This window comes from Pseudorasbora parva, chromosome 2 (assembly GCF_024679245.1).
Source record: "Pseudorasbora parva isolate DD20220531a chromosome 2, ASM2467924v1, whole genome shotgun sequence".
Taxonomy (NCBI): domain Eukaryota; kingdom Metazoa; phylum Chordata; class Actinopteri; order Cypriniformes; family Gobionidae; genus Pseudorasbora; species Pseudorasbora parva.
This window is the reverse complement of record NC_090173.1, coordinates 43,395,900-43,412,160: the sequence shown is the minus strand read 5'-3', so window position 1 is coordinate 43,412,160 and position 16,261 is coordinate 43,395,900. Positions and strand designations below refer to the sequence as shown.

The 16,261-nt window shown below is 39.2% G+C and overlaps 1 protein-coding gene across 4 annotated transcripts in view; it reads right to left on the bottom strand.

Annotated features, from left to right (window-relative positions):
* mrtfbb (myocardin related transcription factor Bb) overlaps window positions 1-16,261 on the bottom strand; it is a 64,615-nt gene that overhangs the window by 1,812 nt on the left and 46,542 nt on the right. For 3 of the 4 annotated variants that reach the window (XM_067420589.1, XM_067420591.1, XM_067420592.1), the window contains 11 exons: window positions 16,076-16,151; window positions 15,790-15,930; window positions 13,968-14,128; window positions 13,566-13,691; window positions 7,620-7,867; window positions 5,836-6,004; window positions 5,018-5,758; window positions 4,800-4,931; window positions 1,751-1,897; window positions 825-959; window positions 84-144 (listed from right to left, as the gene is read on the bottom strand). In XM_067420589.1, the coding sequence (XP_067276690.1) occupies window positions 84-144; window positions 825-959; window positions 1,751-1,897; window positions 4,800-4,931; window positions 5,018-5,758; window positions 5,836-6,004; window positions 7,620-7,867; window positions 13,566-13,691; window positions 13,968-14,128; window positions 15,790-15,930; window positions 16,076-16,151 (2,137 nt within the window). The remainder of the gene's footprint in view (window positions 1-83; window positions 145-824; window positions 960-1,750; window positions 1,898-4,799; window positions 4,932-5,017; window positions 5,759-5,835; window positions 6,005-7,619; window positions 7,868-13,565; window positions 13,692-13,967; window positions 14,129-15,789; window positions 15,931-16,075; window positions 16,152-16,261) is intronic. The other variant, XM_067420590.1, reaches the window with a different exon arrangement.

The following is a 16,261-nucleotide window of genomic DNA, read 5'->3' as shown; positions in this document are numbered from 1 at the left end:
ACAGAAAATGGTTCAGTTATACAAATCTATTGCAGCTACAATCAAAGACCTGCTCTGTGGTTATTTCTTTACACAGGTCTCACCTCCACTCTCAATCAAAACGTCAAACAAATCGTCCATGTGCTGGCTGGTAGCAGTGGGCACCTGTGTGGAAGAATATTAGGTATTAAGACAGTGGGTAAAATGTTCAAAATACATTTAAAATTATGCAACATTAGTATTTTGACCTTCAAGTATAGTTGGAAATATCGTAATTGCGAGTTCCGAGCACTTGAATGGGATAGAGTGGGAAAGCCAGCTTGCACTTGTACCTTGAATTTGTTTGAACTAATTATTTTGTCCACAAGGTGGCAACACTGCCATGGCCTGTTGTATTTATGGTTGAAAAAGAAACGGAAGAGACGAAACAAAAACGACAAACTAGTGGATACGGCAACAACGACAGACACAACTCTAGTTTAAATGAGTCCGAAGACATTTTTGTCTGTCATAACTTCTTGAGAGAAATACCGCAGACACTGGATAAAGACTAAACTTCCCAGTGTGCATTTTTTTCGGTTCATGCATGCTATCAAATGGAGTATTCTAAGGCTAAGTGTTTGCATCAAAACTTAAGTATACTTTGGGCTTAAACTCCCAGTGGACCGGAAAGGGAATGCCATTCCAGAACGGAAGTTACTTTTCTGATTTTGATGAAAGCGGCAAACTATTTTTTTCTGTGTATTAACTTGCACGGATTAATTGTTCACCCTAAGACCTGTAACGTGCTAACAAAGTAAATAAGGTTGATTTTTGATTTCATGTGGACTTTAACTTTAAATTACCTGCATTGTGGCTTGTAGACCTCTTGTCTGTTTGACGGCCTCCTCATAACGGGGTGGGTCTTTGCTCTTCGGGCTATGGTGATTGGGGAACGTCGATGGCTGAAGAATATAGTTGAGCTGACAAGGTGAGGGAGGCTGAACAAAACAATATACATTTCAAACTGTGTAATACGAGTTATGAGCAAACAGTGTAATATATAAGGGATAATGGAGAATTATAGACAACACTCGTACACACGTTAGCATGTGTCTATGTAGTTTATAGTGTTTTCTGAGTGGTTGCCAGGGTGTTGCTATACAATCATTAAAGATGTATTGAGAGGTTGAAATGTTGCAAGCTTGTATACTGTACTGTTTTCATTAAACCCGATATTATGCTAAAATGATAGCTGAGAAGATAGTTTACTCTCTCACTAAGTCAGGGGTGTCCAATCCTGATCCTGGAGGGCCACTGTCCTGCACAATTTAGCACCAACCCCAATTAAACACACCTGAACCAGCTAATCAAGGTCTTGCTAAGCATGCTAGAAACTTCTAGGCAGGTTGAGGCAAGTAGGAGCTAAACTCTGCAGGACAGTGGCACTCCAGGACCAAGTTTGGACACCCCTGCACCAAGTAGACTTGGGGTATGCAACCTATGGCACCTAGAGAGATAATCACAGTAGTGTCGTGTGCACCTCTAGTTTCACAAATGACTTGTCGGATCTGTGCTCTAACGCAGGTTAAAATGTCACACTTTAATAGGGATTTATAGCTCTTAAATTAATAAAATTGGCTGTGTGACTATGAGGAATGATTACTTCAAAAATGGTTTTACCTTTGGAAATATTGAACTTTGGGTAAAACACATGTTCAGCAGACAAAAATGATTTGGTGGTCACACAACCATACAGAACAGACTTTTGTGAATAGAGAGTTTGTCTTACTTTGTTAATTGGTCCGTTTGGGGTTGCGTGTCTGGGCGATACTCTAGGTGAGTTGTCGAGGAAGCACTGGGGCATGTCAGCCATGGGCTGGTTCTGGTTCTGCCTGTACTCAAACCCAGAAGGCGAGCTTCCGCACAGGGGTAAAGCCTACAACACATGCATCAGGAGGCAGATTTAGACCCAGTGCACTGTGCAAGTAAAAAAACGTGTGTATCTCAGTGTGTAAACAGAGGCCTCTTGTTCTCGAACCAACTCTCTGTCTTCTTGATAAGTGCTCTTTCTGATTTTCTCTGTACTTTTTACTTCTGTCACCTATTTAGTCAGGTCTGCGTTTGATGTTGAGAGGGTCATGCATCACCTGGACTCAGCTGCTATTGCCAGGGCAACATCAATGATAAGTACAGAACACATTGCAGGCCTCCAGAAAGTCTTTCCATTTCAAGCTACGTGCCAAATCAGAGAGAAATGCGTCTGGGCCTTGTCATCACAATAGTGAGCTGAACTGGATTTATGAAGTGTCGGAACACTGAGAGCAAAAGAAAAGGTTAAGATCTACAAGCAACCTAAAGTATACATGCATAACAAAACAGAGCATACAATTATTTTTTTAATTGCTCTATGATTCTTATTATTTTACTGCATTGTAATGCCTTTTTAATTAGAAATATGCATAATGCATATCCTAATTACCTTGTATGTCTAAAGTAGCATATAGAAAGATTCATATCAGTCAACCACTTATTCTTATATGGCCAGGGCATTGTTTAATGTGGTTTGTTTATTTGCCAGTTATGAAAGTGTTGTGAGTGGTTGTTTGAGTGCTAGTTTCCATGCAGTTTAGGGTAGTTGCCATGGTGTTGCTAAGAGATTCAGATAAGATCAGATTGCTAAGGTTCTTTAAGTAGTTGTCAAGGCCCAGACACACCAAATACACAGAGAGTGACAAAGACTGCATGTACAATCGCAAACTTCCCTACTATGTAGTAGGTGGAAAACTCTATGTGACAAAAGAAGTATGTCGGAATTTACAGTACTCATAAAAGAGAAGGCAAAAAGTACCCGGATGACCTACTAATCCCTGTGAGATTCTGAAGTGTGCATAATGGACACTTTACAATCCCATAAGGCCACAGGAAAGAAGTTGAGAATAACAACATAGCAACAGAATAGCAACACAACTGATGCTGGTAGGTGACATTATAATGACAGTATGGTGAAAGTAGTATGTCCAGATTCATATTGCATAGTATAACGTACTTTTTGGCAGTTGTGAAGAAATACATTTTTCAAAATAAGTACCTGCTTAAGAGAGTATGCAATGGTCGCTAAGCTGAACAGCCAATCAGAGTGATTTTTCTTACCAATGGGCTATGCCACCGATTCAACATGCTCAATTCACCCTTTGCCAGGAATTTGATTATAGCCAATCTGACCAATCATAACGCAGAATTCGCCATTTTGTCCAAATAAAAAAACCAGACAGTAGCGTTAGAAGATTAACATCGGTGGACTTGAACTTGCAAAATATGTGTATTGATGTCTTTTTGCAGTTGATGCTCAATCATGTTTTTAACTAGTAAGAGTTCACATGCCGCTTAAACTGAGGTGCTACAGTGATCTTTCTTGACACAACATACCACACAAAATGGTATTTATTGTCTGCAATGTATTTTTCACTGCATGCGAACAAGATGGGTGGCGTCAGAGTGTCATGGCTTGTCAGATATAGCAACAGTAACTAAGAGGGTAACTCAGTAACAGTAACTCAACGACTGCCCAATATTGGTCGATGGACAACCGTCGGCTAGAGCCCTGCACGAGCCTCAAATCTAGGCCCTAGCCTGGCCCTGGCCCCAGATGCTAAGGCCCTAGCCCGGCCCGTGTCCGACAGCTTATCAAAATTCTCGGCTCGATTCAGACTGGAGCCCGTGTTTTTATTTTTTTGTATTATTATTATTACATTGTTGCAACCATTAAAATAGTTCAGTTTTGTTTTTAATGTCAAAGTAGTTATATTTAGTTTAGTTTCTTTATTAAGTTCATTTAGAAAAATGTTTAGAGAAATTTTTGGTTTGTTAAATTAAAGTTAATTTTTTTTTAAGTTAGGTGGCCAGCGGCTGACAGTGAGTTAACCGCATGTTCAATCAATTTAGGCTCTCAAATCAGCTCTTGACTTGTCTTGACTATAATAAAATCCATAGATATAAAACACTTCAAGCATCACAATGTTTGTTCATTTAGCCTACTATTACCACCAAAGTAAAAAGCCATTTTTGACGAGCTGAGGCAGGCTGATACTGTGAATGGCTCACACAAGCGAAACGAGCTAAACAATCTAAAAAAAATAAAAATAAAAATAACATGCAGGTTGTATTATACCTTACACCTCCGCACAATTAATATAAATCTGATCTTCAATTCCAGCGGTATATGCTCATTTAACAGAGTTCACATCAACGAAAGCAAAAGATTCAAGATGCATTTTATTCAGCAGCTCATTTCAAATTCAAAGACCGCAATATGAGAGAGAGCGACCTACTGGTAGGATGATTTAGTCTCATTCATTTTTATTAAAGAGGATTGTGTTTTTTGAGCATCTAAGACTTATTTTAAGTTTCATTTACGGCAATTTGCGTTGGCTTACTTTACTCATTTGCAGCGATGCGTGTTGCAGTAGGACTGGTCATTTCAGTACTCCTGGTCATTTCGCATTTAGATAGATATCTGGTCAGAGAAAACGAATGAAGGAACCATTTGTAAAAAGGCCATAACTGTAGCAGCTGCGCTGAAGAAATACACGCTGCTGCTGGTGCGGACTCTATAACTCTGTGCGAGCCCATGTCTTGACAGTCGTGTAAGCTATTATGGTGTAAAAAAGTCGGGGCCCGTCGGGCTCGGGCATAAATGCAGGACTCTACCGTCTGCCAAGGCAGTTACCATGCAATTTCTCCAGTGCAGAGGGTTGCTGTATGACTGCTAAGGTGTTTTTAGTGCTTGATAACACATTTCCATTCGCTAGAGGAAAATCGCACAGATGCAATTTGCTCACCTGAGGTGGAGATGGTGCCTGAACTGAATGCTGTTGCAACATTGTATTATTGGACATCTGTGTTTGCAGAAGTGGTGTTTGTATGATTGTTTGGGCCAAACTGGGCATTTTTGTTTGGAGAATGGTCTGACCCTAAAAAATAAGGAGAAAAACTCTAAGTAAGATATGACATTTTCTTAACTGTAAATAGTACTGGCATGTCATGAATGTTAAGAGACCTGTGTGCTGATAGAGTTGCTGGGCTGGCTGATGGGCAACAGGATTTGTGAGGCAGGCTGAGTGTTGATCAGTGTCTGCTGATGCAGCACTTGAGGGACTTGCTGGGTGTTGATATAGAACTGCTGGACTGGGGTGTGGTGGTGCATCTGGGTATGAGGCTCTTCCTGTTTCACACCAGTAGTTTGTGCCATGGGACTCCGCTCGGAGTTGCAGCTAGGGGTGGCGCCTTTCTCCTCTTTGACCTGGACTGATGGATTGGGTTCAGGCTGCTGCCCTCCACCCTGCTGACTCCTTTTCTCCACCTCCAGCTGCATCTTCAGCTCCTCCACCAGCCGTTGCTCCTGCTCCAGCTTACGCATCAGCTCCTCAATCTGACGCTCCTTCTCGTGGAGGCGCTGGTCTTTTTCAGACACCTTGATTTCCATGGTCATGTCTTCAGGTGTGGGTTTTAAGTGTGAAGTGCCAGTTGGTGGGTGGCCTGGAGACAAAGTGCATTGAGCTCTTGTGGGACTGTCTCTGCTGTCTTCCATACTGATGTTGGAGGCCTCGGACCTCTCAGGAGACACAGGTGGAGTTGTGCTCATGGTTTCGGGCTGCAAAGCAGATTTGGAGATGTTTGACTCCATGTTGTTAGTAGACTGAGAGCTCTCCTGGTGGGCCTTAAGCCTTTCTATGAGGTCTGTTTTAGTGCCGGACACAGGAAGTCCACGCAATTTCAACTCCATCTTAAGCTCAGCCACCTAGAAGACATAAGAACAACTGTACTTATGCACATATATCTTTTTTATGAGGAAAAATGAATGGGCACATTACCCACCTTCATCTCATCAAGGTTAGCAGGCAGAGACCCAGTTTTACGACTGGTCATGGTGTTGTTGGGACGTGAAGGAGCCGCACTCTGCAAAGACACCATGATGGGAGAGGGAAGATTCGGGCTGGTGCTCAGGGTGATGTTGGGGCAGCTGTTCTGACTCTCAGCTAATGGCCTGCAGGGGAGTATGGGACATTTTAAATGCAATAGGAACTTCCTGTTCCATCATCATTCACAATAAGCAGCCCTTCTACACAATAGAAGCAGAGGTATATCTTGCGGCAACAGGAGCCAAATTGGACAATAATGTGAGGAACTGCCGTGCTACAGCTGTGGTGATGACAGGTCTGTTAGACTAAATTAATATATGAAACCATTATTTAAAGGCTATCGCTCACAGCACACAACGCTCGCATTCCTTTCCGAGTTGCGTACTTCTTTTTGCAAAGCAATAAGGTTCACTGTAAATCATTACAGTGTCAGAGCTAAAAGTGATATCTCAGAATTATGTGCGAGTGTACTGGTCCGTAATCAATGATACTTAACTGACATCACATAAGAGTAAGTACAGTATTATGTTTTTGTGTATGCATCCCATGAGTTCCCCACTTGAACAGTTTCAACTTTGAAAAGGTTGCTGGGGACTTTTTGAAGTGCATCACAACAATTATGAACAATTCGCACAACGTTACACATTATATACATTTTTTTGTATATATTAAAAAACATGTTCCACATTTAGCCCAATGCTCTGCTCCAAAATAATGTGAAAATTGAAGGTCCAAAAAAATCTAAATGTATAACTGTAGGATATGTTATTGCTACATTATGTGTACAAACACTGTCCTAAAGAGGGATAGAGAGAAATCTCTAAATAATAATAAGGTTACACTTTATTTCAAGGTGACATAGTTACATTGTAATTACTCAAAGAAGTACTATGTAATATTAATTAACTGTATGCACTTACTATAGAATTACAGTTAATGTTAGTGTTTGTTTTAGAGTTAGTTACTTGTAATTATGCATAATTTACTGTTACGAATATAGTAAGTAAATGTAGTAATGTGTAACTACGTCAACTTAAAATAAAGTGTTACCAATACTACTACTACTAATAAAAAGAGGTATGATGTTCTGTCTACAGGAACACATACATTCACTCTTCTGAACAGTTACATGCTACTTTCATTTATTTATTTTATACATTAAACAAAAGGAATACTTGTTATGAGATTCATAGAAAGTATGTAATATATATGATTAAAATTAAGGGTTTAATTTAAAAAAAGTCATAAATTTAGTCTAAATTATATTATCAGTCTGTTCATTGTACATGCAAGTCTTTTTGCCGAAGGGAAATACATTTATCTTAATATAGCTGTGGGTTGTCCAATGTGTTATTTTTTCCAGAAATGTGTTTTAATGATATGCAAAATGACACCACTGACAGTTTTCCAAATAATCAAATTACATTTTTTGTCAATTTATTTAGTTATCACTATCAAGAAGTTATTTTTTATTTATTTATTATTGCTGGCAAAAAAAAAAAACACTATGCAAAAGACACTCTATCTAGATTCATATATCCTATTATGACATTCAGATAATAATAACCATATTATATTTAAATATTGTTTATTTTATATTAAATACTCTGAATTATAAACAACAAAATCACCTTTTCATTGTGAGGTCAAAGTGACACACATGGTGCTTGTGATTAAGGGGTGCATGTGATGTGAAAGGGCCTTAAATGTTGGAAAGTTCATTGTAAGTGTGACACATACTTGAGTGGTGCTGGTAATATGGCCTGGTAATTGTAATGCTGTTGCTGTTGGCTGAGAATCTGAAGCTGTAGGAACTGCTGCTGTTGTTGAAGAAGCCTGGCGTACGCAGAGTCCATCGGGGCTTCATTGGGTTCCTGCTTCTGGTCGGGCGGGATGTACTGGTGATACTTGAGCTTCTTAATCCGCGGCTTGGCTTCTTTACTCTTCTTGCTTCGAGTCTTGTCACTGGACTGTTTGGGCTGACTTTGCTACATGGAAACAAGGGGCGGAAGAATTAAACACCTGAAATCACACAGCAAACGTACGGACCACAGTCAACACCCTGTCGCTTTGGAATTATATCACCAGTCTGTTTGATTTGTGTGATTTCAGGCTATTCCCATAATGTTTCAACTATCTCAGTTCTCTTGCTATCAAGAGGTGTCAGCACTATGAGAATAGCAGGAGCCGAAAGATTTGTGGTCAGAACCGCAAGTATGCAACTGCTGTGAATAGGTGGGACATGTTTGAATACTACCTAAAATCACAGGAAGAGGAAACAGGATGCGTGGAGGGGACATGACTCTCATTGTTCCTAAATATTGAGTCAGAGGATACACATGAAAATGCTTTGGCTTGTGAGGAAGGGAGTTGAAAGTCATCAGGATGTAATAACACCATTTCAAGCCGGGGTATGTGTGCACAGGTTTCCCAAAGCACCACTGGGAGAGGGGGTCAGCAGCGTCCCTCTGTCACGTATGCGGTGTATGCTTTGAAGGCTTGGATTATGATAAATGCACAAGTTATTGCCTGACTCCTGTTTCTGAGATCCCAGCATCAGTTTGTTCTTCTCTGCATTATGAGTGTGAATGTTTTATATGACCTCCAGTTAAAGACAGAAGGCAGCTGCTAGCACTTCCAGCTCTGCATCTGCTGCTCTTCTGAAACTGATTTGGCCTAAAATACTTTTGACAAGTTGTTCTAAACAAGCTGTTTAGACTGACAAACAACAGCTTTACTGCTCTCCTGTCTTTACCCTGTGGTACAGAATACAGATTTACACTACTGTTCAAAAGTTCAGGAATTGTTTTTATTTTATTTATTTTTTAAAAGAAATTAATACTTTTATTCAGCAAGGACATTAGAAATCTAGACACACTCTAGCGGCAGCAAATCTAATTAGCAGTGAGTGTTGTCAAGCAACTCACCATAGACTTGCGAGCTGGAAAAAACAAACTCTGGTCAGACCAATCACATTGTGTATGGTGTCGGTGGGTGGGCTTAACATAATGATAGCCGAGTTGCTGAGGTTCTGCATGCTACTAGTAAACAAGTAAGATTGTCTTGATGACATAAAGGCCTGAATGTCTCTTAATTTTTTAAGTTTTAATGCAAATAAGACAGAGTACCACTGGGAGCCCTCCTGTTGAATTGGGTGCATTGGCCAAACACTTGAAGCCAACCATCTCAAACTTAGAGGTTAAAATTGATTCTGACCTTAAGCTCGACTGTCAGATCAGGGCAGTCGTTAAATCAAGCTTTTTTCAATTGAGGCAGCTGGCCAAAATAAAGCCTTTTCTTTCGAGGCAACACTTTGAGAACGTAATCCACGCCTTTGTTACCACTCGGCTAGATTACTGCAATTCACTATATGTGGGGGTTAGTGGGTCTTCTGTCGCCCGTCTCCAGTTAGTACAAAACGCTGCGGCGAGTCTTTTAACTGGAACACGCAAACACGAGCACATTTCACCCATTTTAGCCTCACTCCACTGGCTGCCCATACATTTTAGGATTAATTTCAAAGTTCTTTTATTTGTTTTTGTTTTTTGTGCTATTTTGTGTTTATTTTGAGTATTCGTGAGTACACTCTTTCAATTTACATATAGTGCTCAATGCAATCACAGTCTCTTTACAATGTATATACATGTACAGTTACCTGATTCTTTTAAATCAAATGTTGTACTCCATATTTGTTCAATTGTTTCAAAATATAGCCTTTTTTCCTCTTTCTTACAAATAGAAAGAAAAAAGGAAAGCATTAAAAATAAGAAAAAGAGAGAAAAGAAAAACTATGTACATCCTGGGAGAAAACATGTGTCTTAGTTAAATTCCATCCAGAATAATATCAAATGTCTTATTATAACTTCAGCTGGCTTTTTATTTGAACATATACATACATCTACATGTATTTGAATATTAAATCTGATTATATATACACATATACCCATGTACATCCATATATCAGTCTTCTATTTATGCAGCAAAATCAGGCCTTTTTTCTGATATATATTCCACCCATTTCCTCCATTTTTCCAAAAACACATCCTTCTTTAAATTAACAATAAAAGTGATCTTTTCCATCATATAAATCTCTATAGTCACATCTATCCAGTTATCTAATGTCGGTCTCTCCCGTTTTAACCATTTGCGTGTGATTGCCTTTTTACTGGCTGTTAAAAGTACACCCATCAGGTATTTATTATCTGTTGATAATATATCTAGACTTTTATTTGTTTTTAAATCCCTGAATGGTCTTGCCCCACCCTACATCTCTGAGCTGCTACACCCTTATGCACCCACCCGTTCTCTCAGGTCAGCTGATCAACTGCTCCTGAGTGTGCCCAAAACAAAGCGTAAGCTGAGAGGGGACTGTGCCTTTGCTGTGGCAGCTCCTAAACTTTGAAATGATCCTCTTCGCTGTCTGTTTTTAAACTGCGTCTAAAAACCCACTTCTACTTCTTGACCTTTGACACCTGACGTTGACATTTTGACATCTGTTTTAGTTGCATTTTATGTATTGTGAGATTATGGATTTTTTTATTTTTTTTTATTTTTGCTGTACAGCACTTTGGTCCACTTCGGTTGTTTTAAGTGCTTTATAAATAAAGTTTGATCGATTGATTGAACACAAAAGCTGGCAAACAACGGTCTTTTGATTTGGCCATGACTCTGGAAGACTTGGAGTTAAGCTTTTCTCTGAGAAAAGATCAAAGAATGGCACTGAAGTCATTCTTAAAAAGGGAAGATGTGTTCGGAGTTTTGCTGACCGGATACGGCGAATGTTTAATCTATCAACAAGCTCCGCTTCACGTTGATCTGGTTGGTTGTGGCTATCCTATTGGGTGCAGAGGAAATAAAAGACAACCGTTTATCTCGCCCCTCAGATTGAGCCCTGTCAATGGTGAGTTCCCAGACCAAACATCTTGATGTGGGTCTGTCTTGTCAGGCTACAAGGACACATTAAACTGATAAAAATGACAGTAAATTAGCATGTTAGTAGCATGTCTTACCAAAACACTAATATGTTGCTAGAATGTTTTAGCACATTGCACATTGCACATTGCTCTTTAAGCAGATACTTGTTAGTGTCAGAGCTAAAAAAAGTTTTAAGGAATATTTTTTTTATTCAGCGGACAAATTAAATGGATCCAGAAATTATAATAAAAACATTTAAAATGCAACAGATGCAGGTTTCTATTTTAAACTAGAAAGCAAAGCTCAGTGGGACAAACTTTATGTTTGCTTGACAATATTAGCTTCCTAGCATGATTTATCATGTTGTTAACATGTGTCTAGCATCATTTTACATGTTGCTAACATGTTTGTAGCTTGTTTTGAAATGTCATTAGCATGAATTAGCATATTGAAAACATTTTAACACGTTACTGGCATGAATTAGTATGGGTACGTTTACATGCACGTTCTTAAGCCGATTATGCCTAATAAACCGAAAACGAACATGGCCATGTAAACGAGGTAACCCGTTTTCTTTTATCAGAGTAAGGTCATAAACAGCTTAAGCATAAACTGGATGGGACAGGTAGTTTTTGGCCTCTTACTCCGATTTCGCGCGACATGTTAACCTGCTAGTTAATGCTAGAAAGCATTAACCTGCTTTCTGTCGGCTTATTGAAGTGTGCATGTGATAGGTGACAAAAACCGCATACTTTGAGCAGATTTCAATGCGTCCAGCAAGTGTTTTGCATGAAATAAGGACATTTCTCTTTTAAGAGAGAAAGAGATACATTTTAAAAAATGTGTTTTCATCTCATGCAGCAGAAGTATAATGCAGCATATATAATGCATCTCATGCAGCAGTCTGCATAGAGAATAATATGATCCGAAAATCTCCCGCTGACACGGTGCAAGCTTTATTTAACATCACAACTGATGTTACATTTAGAATACTCTGAGTCAGATATGAAACGTATTATTTTTGATGTCACTACAAGGAAATAATCCGATTTATTAATAAAGTCATGTAAACGCGGCTTACTTACGTTGTCAGTTTACCAGTTTGCATGTAAACGGGGAAAACTGGTTATTTCAATAGGCTGATATTTGTGAGTTATCAGCTTATCTATCATGTTAACATGCTCTATGTTAGCATGTCTTACCAAAACAATAATATGTAGCTAGCATGTTTTTACATATGCTGTTTTAACACACTGCTAGCATGACTTAGTATGTTGCTTGCATAAATTGACATGTTGCTTGCTAGCAAGTTTTAATGCATTGCTATCATGTCCTATGTTTTGGATGAAGACCTCAACTGAATAGACCTACAACCAATCAGAGCAACGGAGTAAATGATGCATGTTGAGTGGGAAGTGTGGATGATTCTTCGGGCTTGGATCTTTGAATCTTGTTCAGCAAAATTAACAAATGTTTTTTCAACAAAAAGTCATTTTGTTGATTTCAGCAGAATATAATAAAAATAACCCTAACCCCAACACATATAGTACTTATGCAGACATTGATCACATTTGGAATAAAAAATAACTGATAAGCTAATGCAGCCAAGGCCAAACTTTAAGAAACAATTAATGAATCGCTTAACTGTGTCTTCAGGCTATGCAATATGTTAGTTAACCTCCGAATCAGAGTCGAATTCGAGTCTTTTGTCACTTCACATTTAATCACGACTGTTCCCTGGAAAGATTAGTAACGTTACACCTCTCCTGTCTTCAGTTTGAGTCATTCATTTCGTCATCAGTGTCGAACAGCCCTGCAATGCATGGTTCGGATTCCAGTCATTCGTTCTCACAGCCCCATAGGCTGAGTGCAGAAGATCCTGTACAGAACCTATGGCCTGTAGCGCATGCACAGTCAACACAACATGAACAAATCACTCTTGGAGACAACTTGTTGTTCCCGAGTCATATATAAGATTAGTTCAAAATGAACTAATCGTTCATAAACGACGCATAACTAACGCATAACTTAGATATGAACAGAACTCAACTGCACGCACACTGAAAGAAGTAGAAGAAGATGAGTGTAAACGATCATTGCCGATGTTGTAAAATTTTTTTTAAGGATACATGAAGTATTTACTAACAAAATCATCATTTGAGAGTAATAGTAAAGTTGAATGCATTCGCAAACAAGCTCTCCATTTAGGATTAGGAAGAATTTAACCCAAACGTTCTTTGGTGACGTGAATGATTACGTCGCGTTATCTGTCAATCATCGTATAAAGCCCGTCCTGATGATTTGATTGGTCCAAACAGTTTCTGTTCGGGTATAATTACTCCACAACGGATCAAGTCCAGACCGAATTGCCCAACCTCAAATGTTGTGGGCGGGGCTAAATTCAGCTGGCATCCAGGCTAATAGAAAATAAAAATTATTTAGATTTCACAATATTACTGTTTTTTTATGTATTTTTTTTTAAATCAAATTACCACAACCTTTAAAAAAACGAGTAGTGTAGTGTATATAATATTCTTGTATTTGTAGGCATTTTTAAAAAAAATCAAAATTGCTAGTGAATTTCTGAGTTCAAGAGCATTATTCTTTTATTACTTCTTCCTCTTTTAGTTTCACAACCTGTGTGGTATATATTGATTTAGCTGGAGTTGCTATTGTGAAATTAGTTGGTAATACTGCGAGTCACTGACCATTATCTCTGAAAATAAACATTGACAGGAAATAACATCACTGTGGTTAGGCCATATGGTGTACCTTCACTAGAGTGGGTCCTGGCTTTGTGGGAGCAGCAACAGTGACAAGCTGAGTGGCGGTCATTACTCGACCTTCTTCTACTGAGGTTTTGCTCAGGAAGTCTGAGCACTGGGTTGTAGGTGGACACTATTGAGATAAAAAGAGATTAAGAGCCATATGGCCATGAGAAAAGACAGACATTTAAATCAAACCAGCATCCAAAGGGCTAATGTGTGGATAATTAACAGTGAAAACATAGACATAGAAGTAATTAGCTCTTCTTTAGAGCAGAATATTTTTTGCTTTTACTGTTATTCTTTTTTTTTTTTTTTCAAAATGTAAAACTGTAAAAAAAAAATATCACAGAATATTCCTAAACCGATCATCAGTTAATAGGGTGTGGATGTGAATCTAAGGACTGACCTGGAGTTTGGAGCCAATGGGAGGCGATACAGGGGATGGATCAGGCAGTCTGGCTTCTATAGGAGAAGATGCAGAGCCCTGAGACTCATGACTAGCTGGCTGCTCTGGAGACAGAGCTTCACTGCTGTCCTCATTGAAGTTATAAACATCCAGTTCACCAACTGCAGTGTCAAACGAAAAACAAAACAAAAACAAAAGTTAGGGTGTTTTCACACCTGTAGATTGTGGCTTAATTTATTAGAATGTTCTGGGAAAAGAAGAAAATGTTCGCTTTCACAGGCAACATTTCAAAGCGTACCAAAATATGTTTATGCAAGTCACATGTGAGTAAAACATCCTCTTATTGATCAGAGTTCACCCGTTTACGTTCCTTTGCATCATCCATGAAAAAGGATTGACAAGTTTGCTCTGCGGGTTTATTTTGGCTTCATCTGCAGTGGTCATGACACATGCAAATGTAACGTAGGTCAGTAAGAGCTGTGTGTGTAAACCTCACTCCCCTGGCCTCAAGAGGCGATCTAGCAACTGAAGCTAGAGGCTGCATTCTTTAGCGTCCTTGTTAATGAGCCTACCACCCACGCCGGAGACCCCGGTTCGAATCCTGCTCGGAGCGGGTCGAGTAGGACCAGCTACAGAAACACTTACTTGATTCCCGCTCTGACAAACAAATGATAAATACGTAGGCCTTACTCGCAGTCTCCGCTCTAATTCATCCCAAAAGTGTTCTAACGGGTCAAGGTCAGACAAGTTTCTCCAAACCAAACTTGCTCATCCTTGTCTTTATGGACCTTGCTCTGTGCACTGGTGTGCAGTCATGTTGGAACAGAAAGGGGCCATCCCCTTTTCAACTGTTCCCACAAAGTTGGTAGCATGAAATTGTCAAAAATGTCTTGGTATGATGAAGCATTAAGTGTTCCTTTCACTGGAACTAAGGGGCCATGCCCAAACTCTGAAAAACAACCCCACACTATAAACCACTCTACACCAAATTTTACACGTGCGCAATTTTTTTTACACAATGCAGTCAGACAAGTACCATTCTTCTGGCAACTGTCAAATCCAGACTCGTCCATCAGATTGCCAGACAGAGAAGTGTGACTCATCACTCCAGAGAACACATCTCCACTGCTTTAGAGTCCAGTGGCGGTGTCCTTTACATCACTGCATCCGACGCTTTGCATTGCACTTATTGATGTAAGGCTCAGATGCAGCTGCTCGGCCATGAAGCTCTCTACGCACTGTTTTTCAGAGCTAATCTGAACGTCACATAAGGTTTGGAGGTCTGTAACTATTGACTTGGAGACTTCTGCGCATGTGCGCCTCAGCTTGTGCTGACCTCGCTCTGTGATTTCACGTGGCTTAACACTTCATGGCTGAGTTGATTTTGTTCCCAATTGCTTCCACTTTGTTGTAATACCACTAATATTAAGTGTTGGAATATTAAGTAGTGAGGAAATTTCACAAATGGACTTATTGGACAGGTGGCAATCTATCACAGTACCATGCTTGAATTCACAGAGCTCCTGAGAGTGACTAAAACACCTGAATTTAATGATTTGGAGGGGTGTCCCAATGTCACAATAGTATATTTATATATAATATATTTTTATTATTGTTTAGGCATATATATATATATATATATATATATATAATATGCCTAAACAATCCAAACTAAGGGAGAAAACACACCAGGTTCCAAAACAAGGTGTGAACACGCCCTTAGACAAAAAAAACAAGAGTTTGTTTGTGTTAGTCATGTAATTTGCCTTGCCGCATAAATGTGAATATTAAGCATGCAAATACATTATTTCATTGCTTTTACCAATGTCAACTGGCAGGATGTTCTTCTCCACCAGTTCCATTGGTCCCGGCCTCTGTGCAATCTTCTCATTGAGATCATCTGCTAGACGTGCCCTCTTTAGTTTCAACTGAGTGGCTTGCAAAGAAGGCTCTGCATGAGTTTCTGAAAAACATTAACAACTTCAGAACACACTAAAGCTACATCACAAAAGAAGTATCCAGGAAGTTAAACAAAAGTTCTTCAAAAAGTATAAGACTCTGACAATGCTCCTTAGAGCTAAATCACTTCTTTTTGGTCAGGTGCGTACCTTGTAAAATGTGCATGCGGACAAGTTCAGCACGGGCAGGTCTGCTACGGATTTTATGTTTCAGGAAATTCTCAGTCTGTATATGAAGAAAATGCAATGAATATGAAACTAGTAAATTAATAAAAAATTGGAGTATCTACATCTCAGCATGTTACTGTAATAATTATAAACTAGTAGCAGTTAATT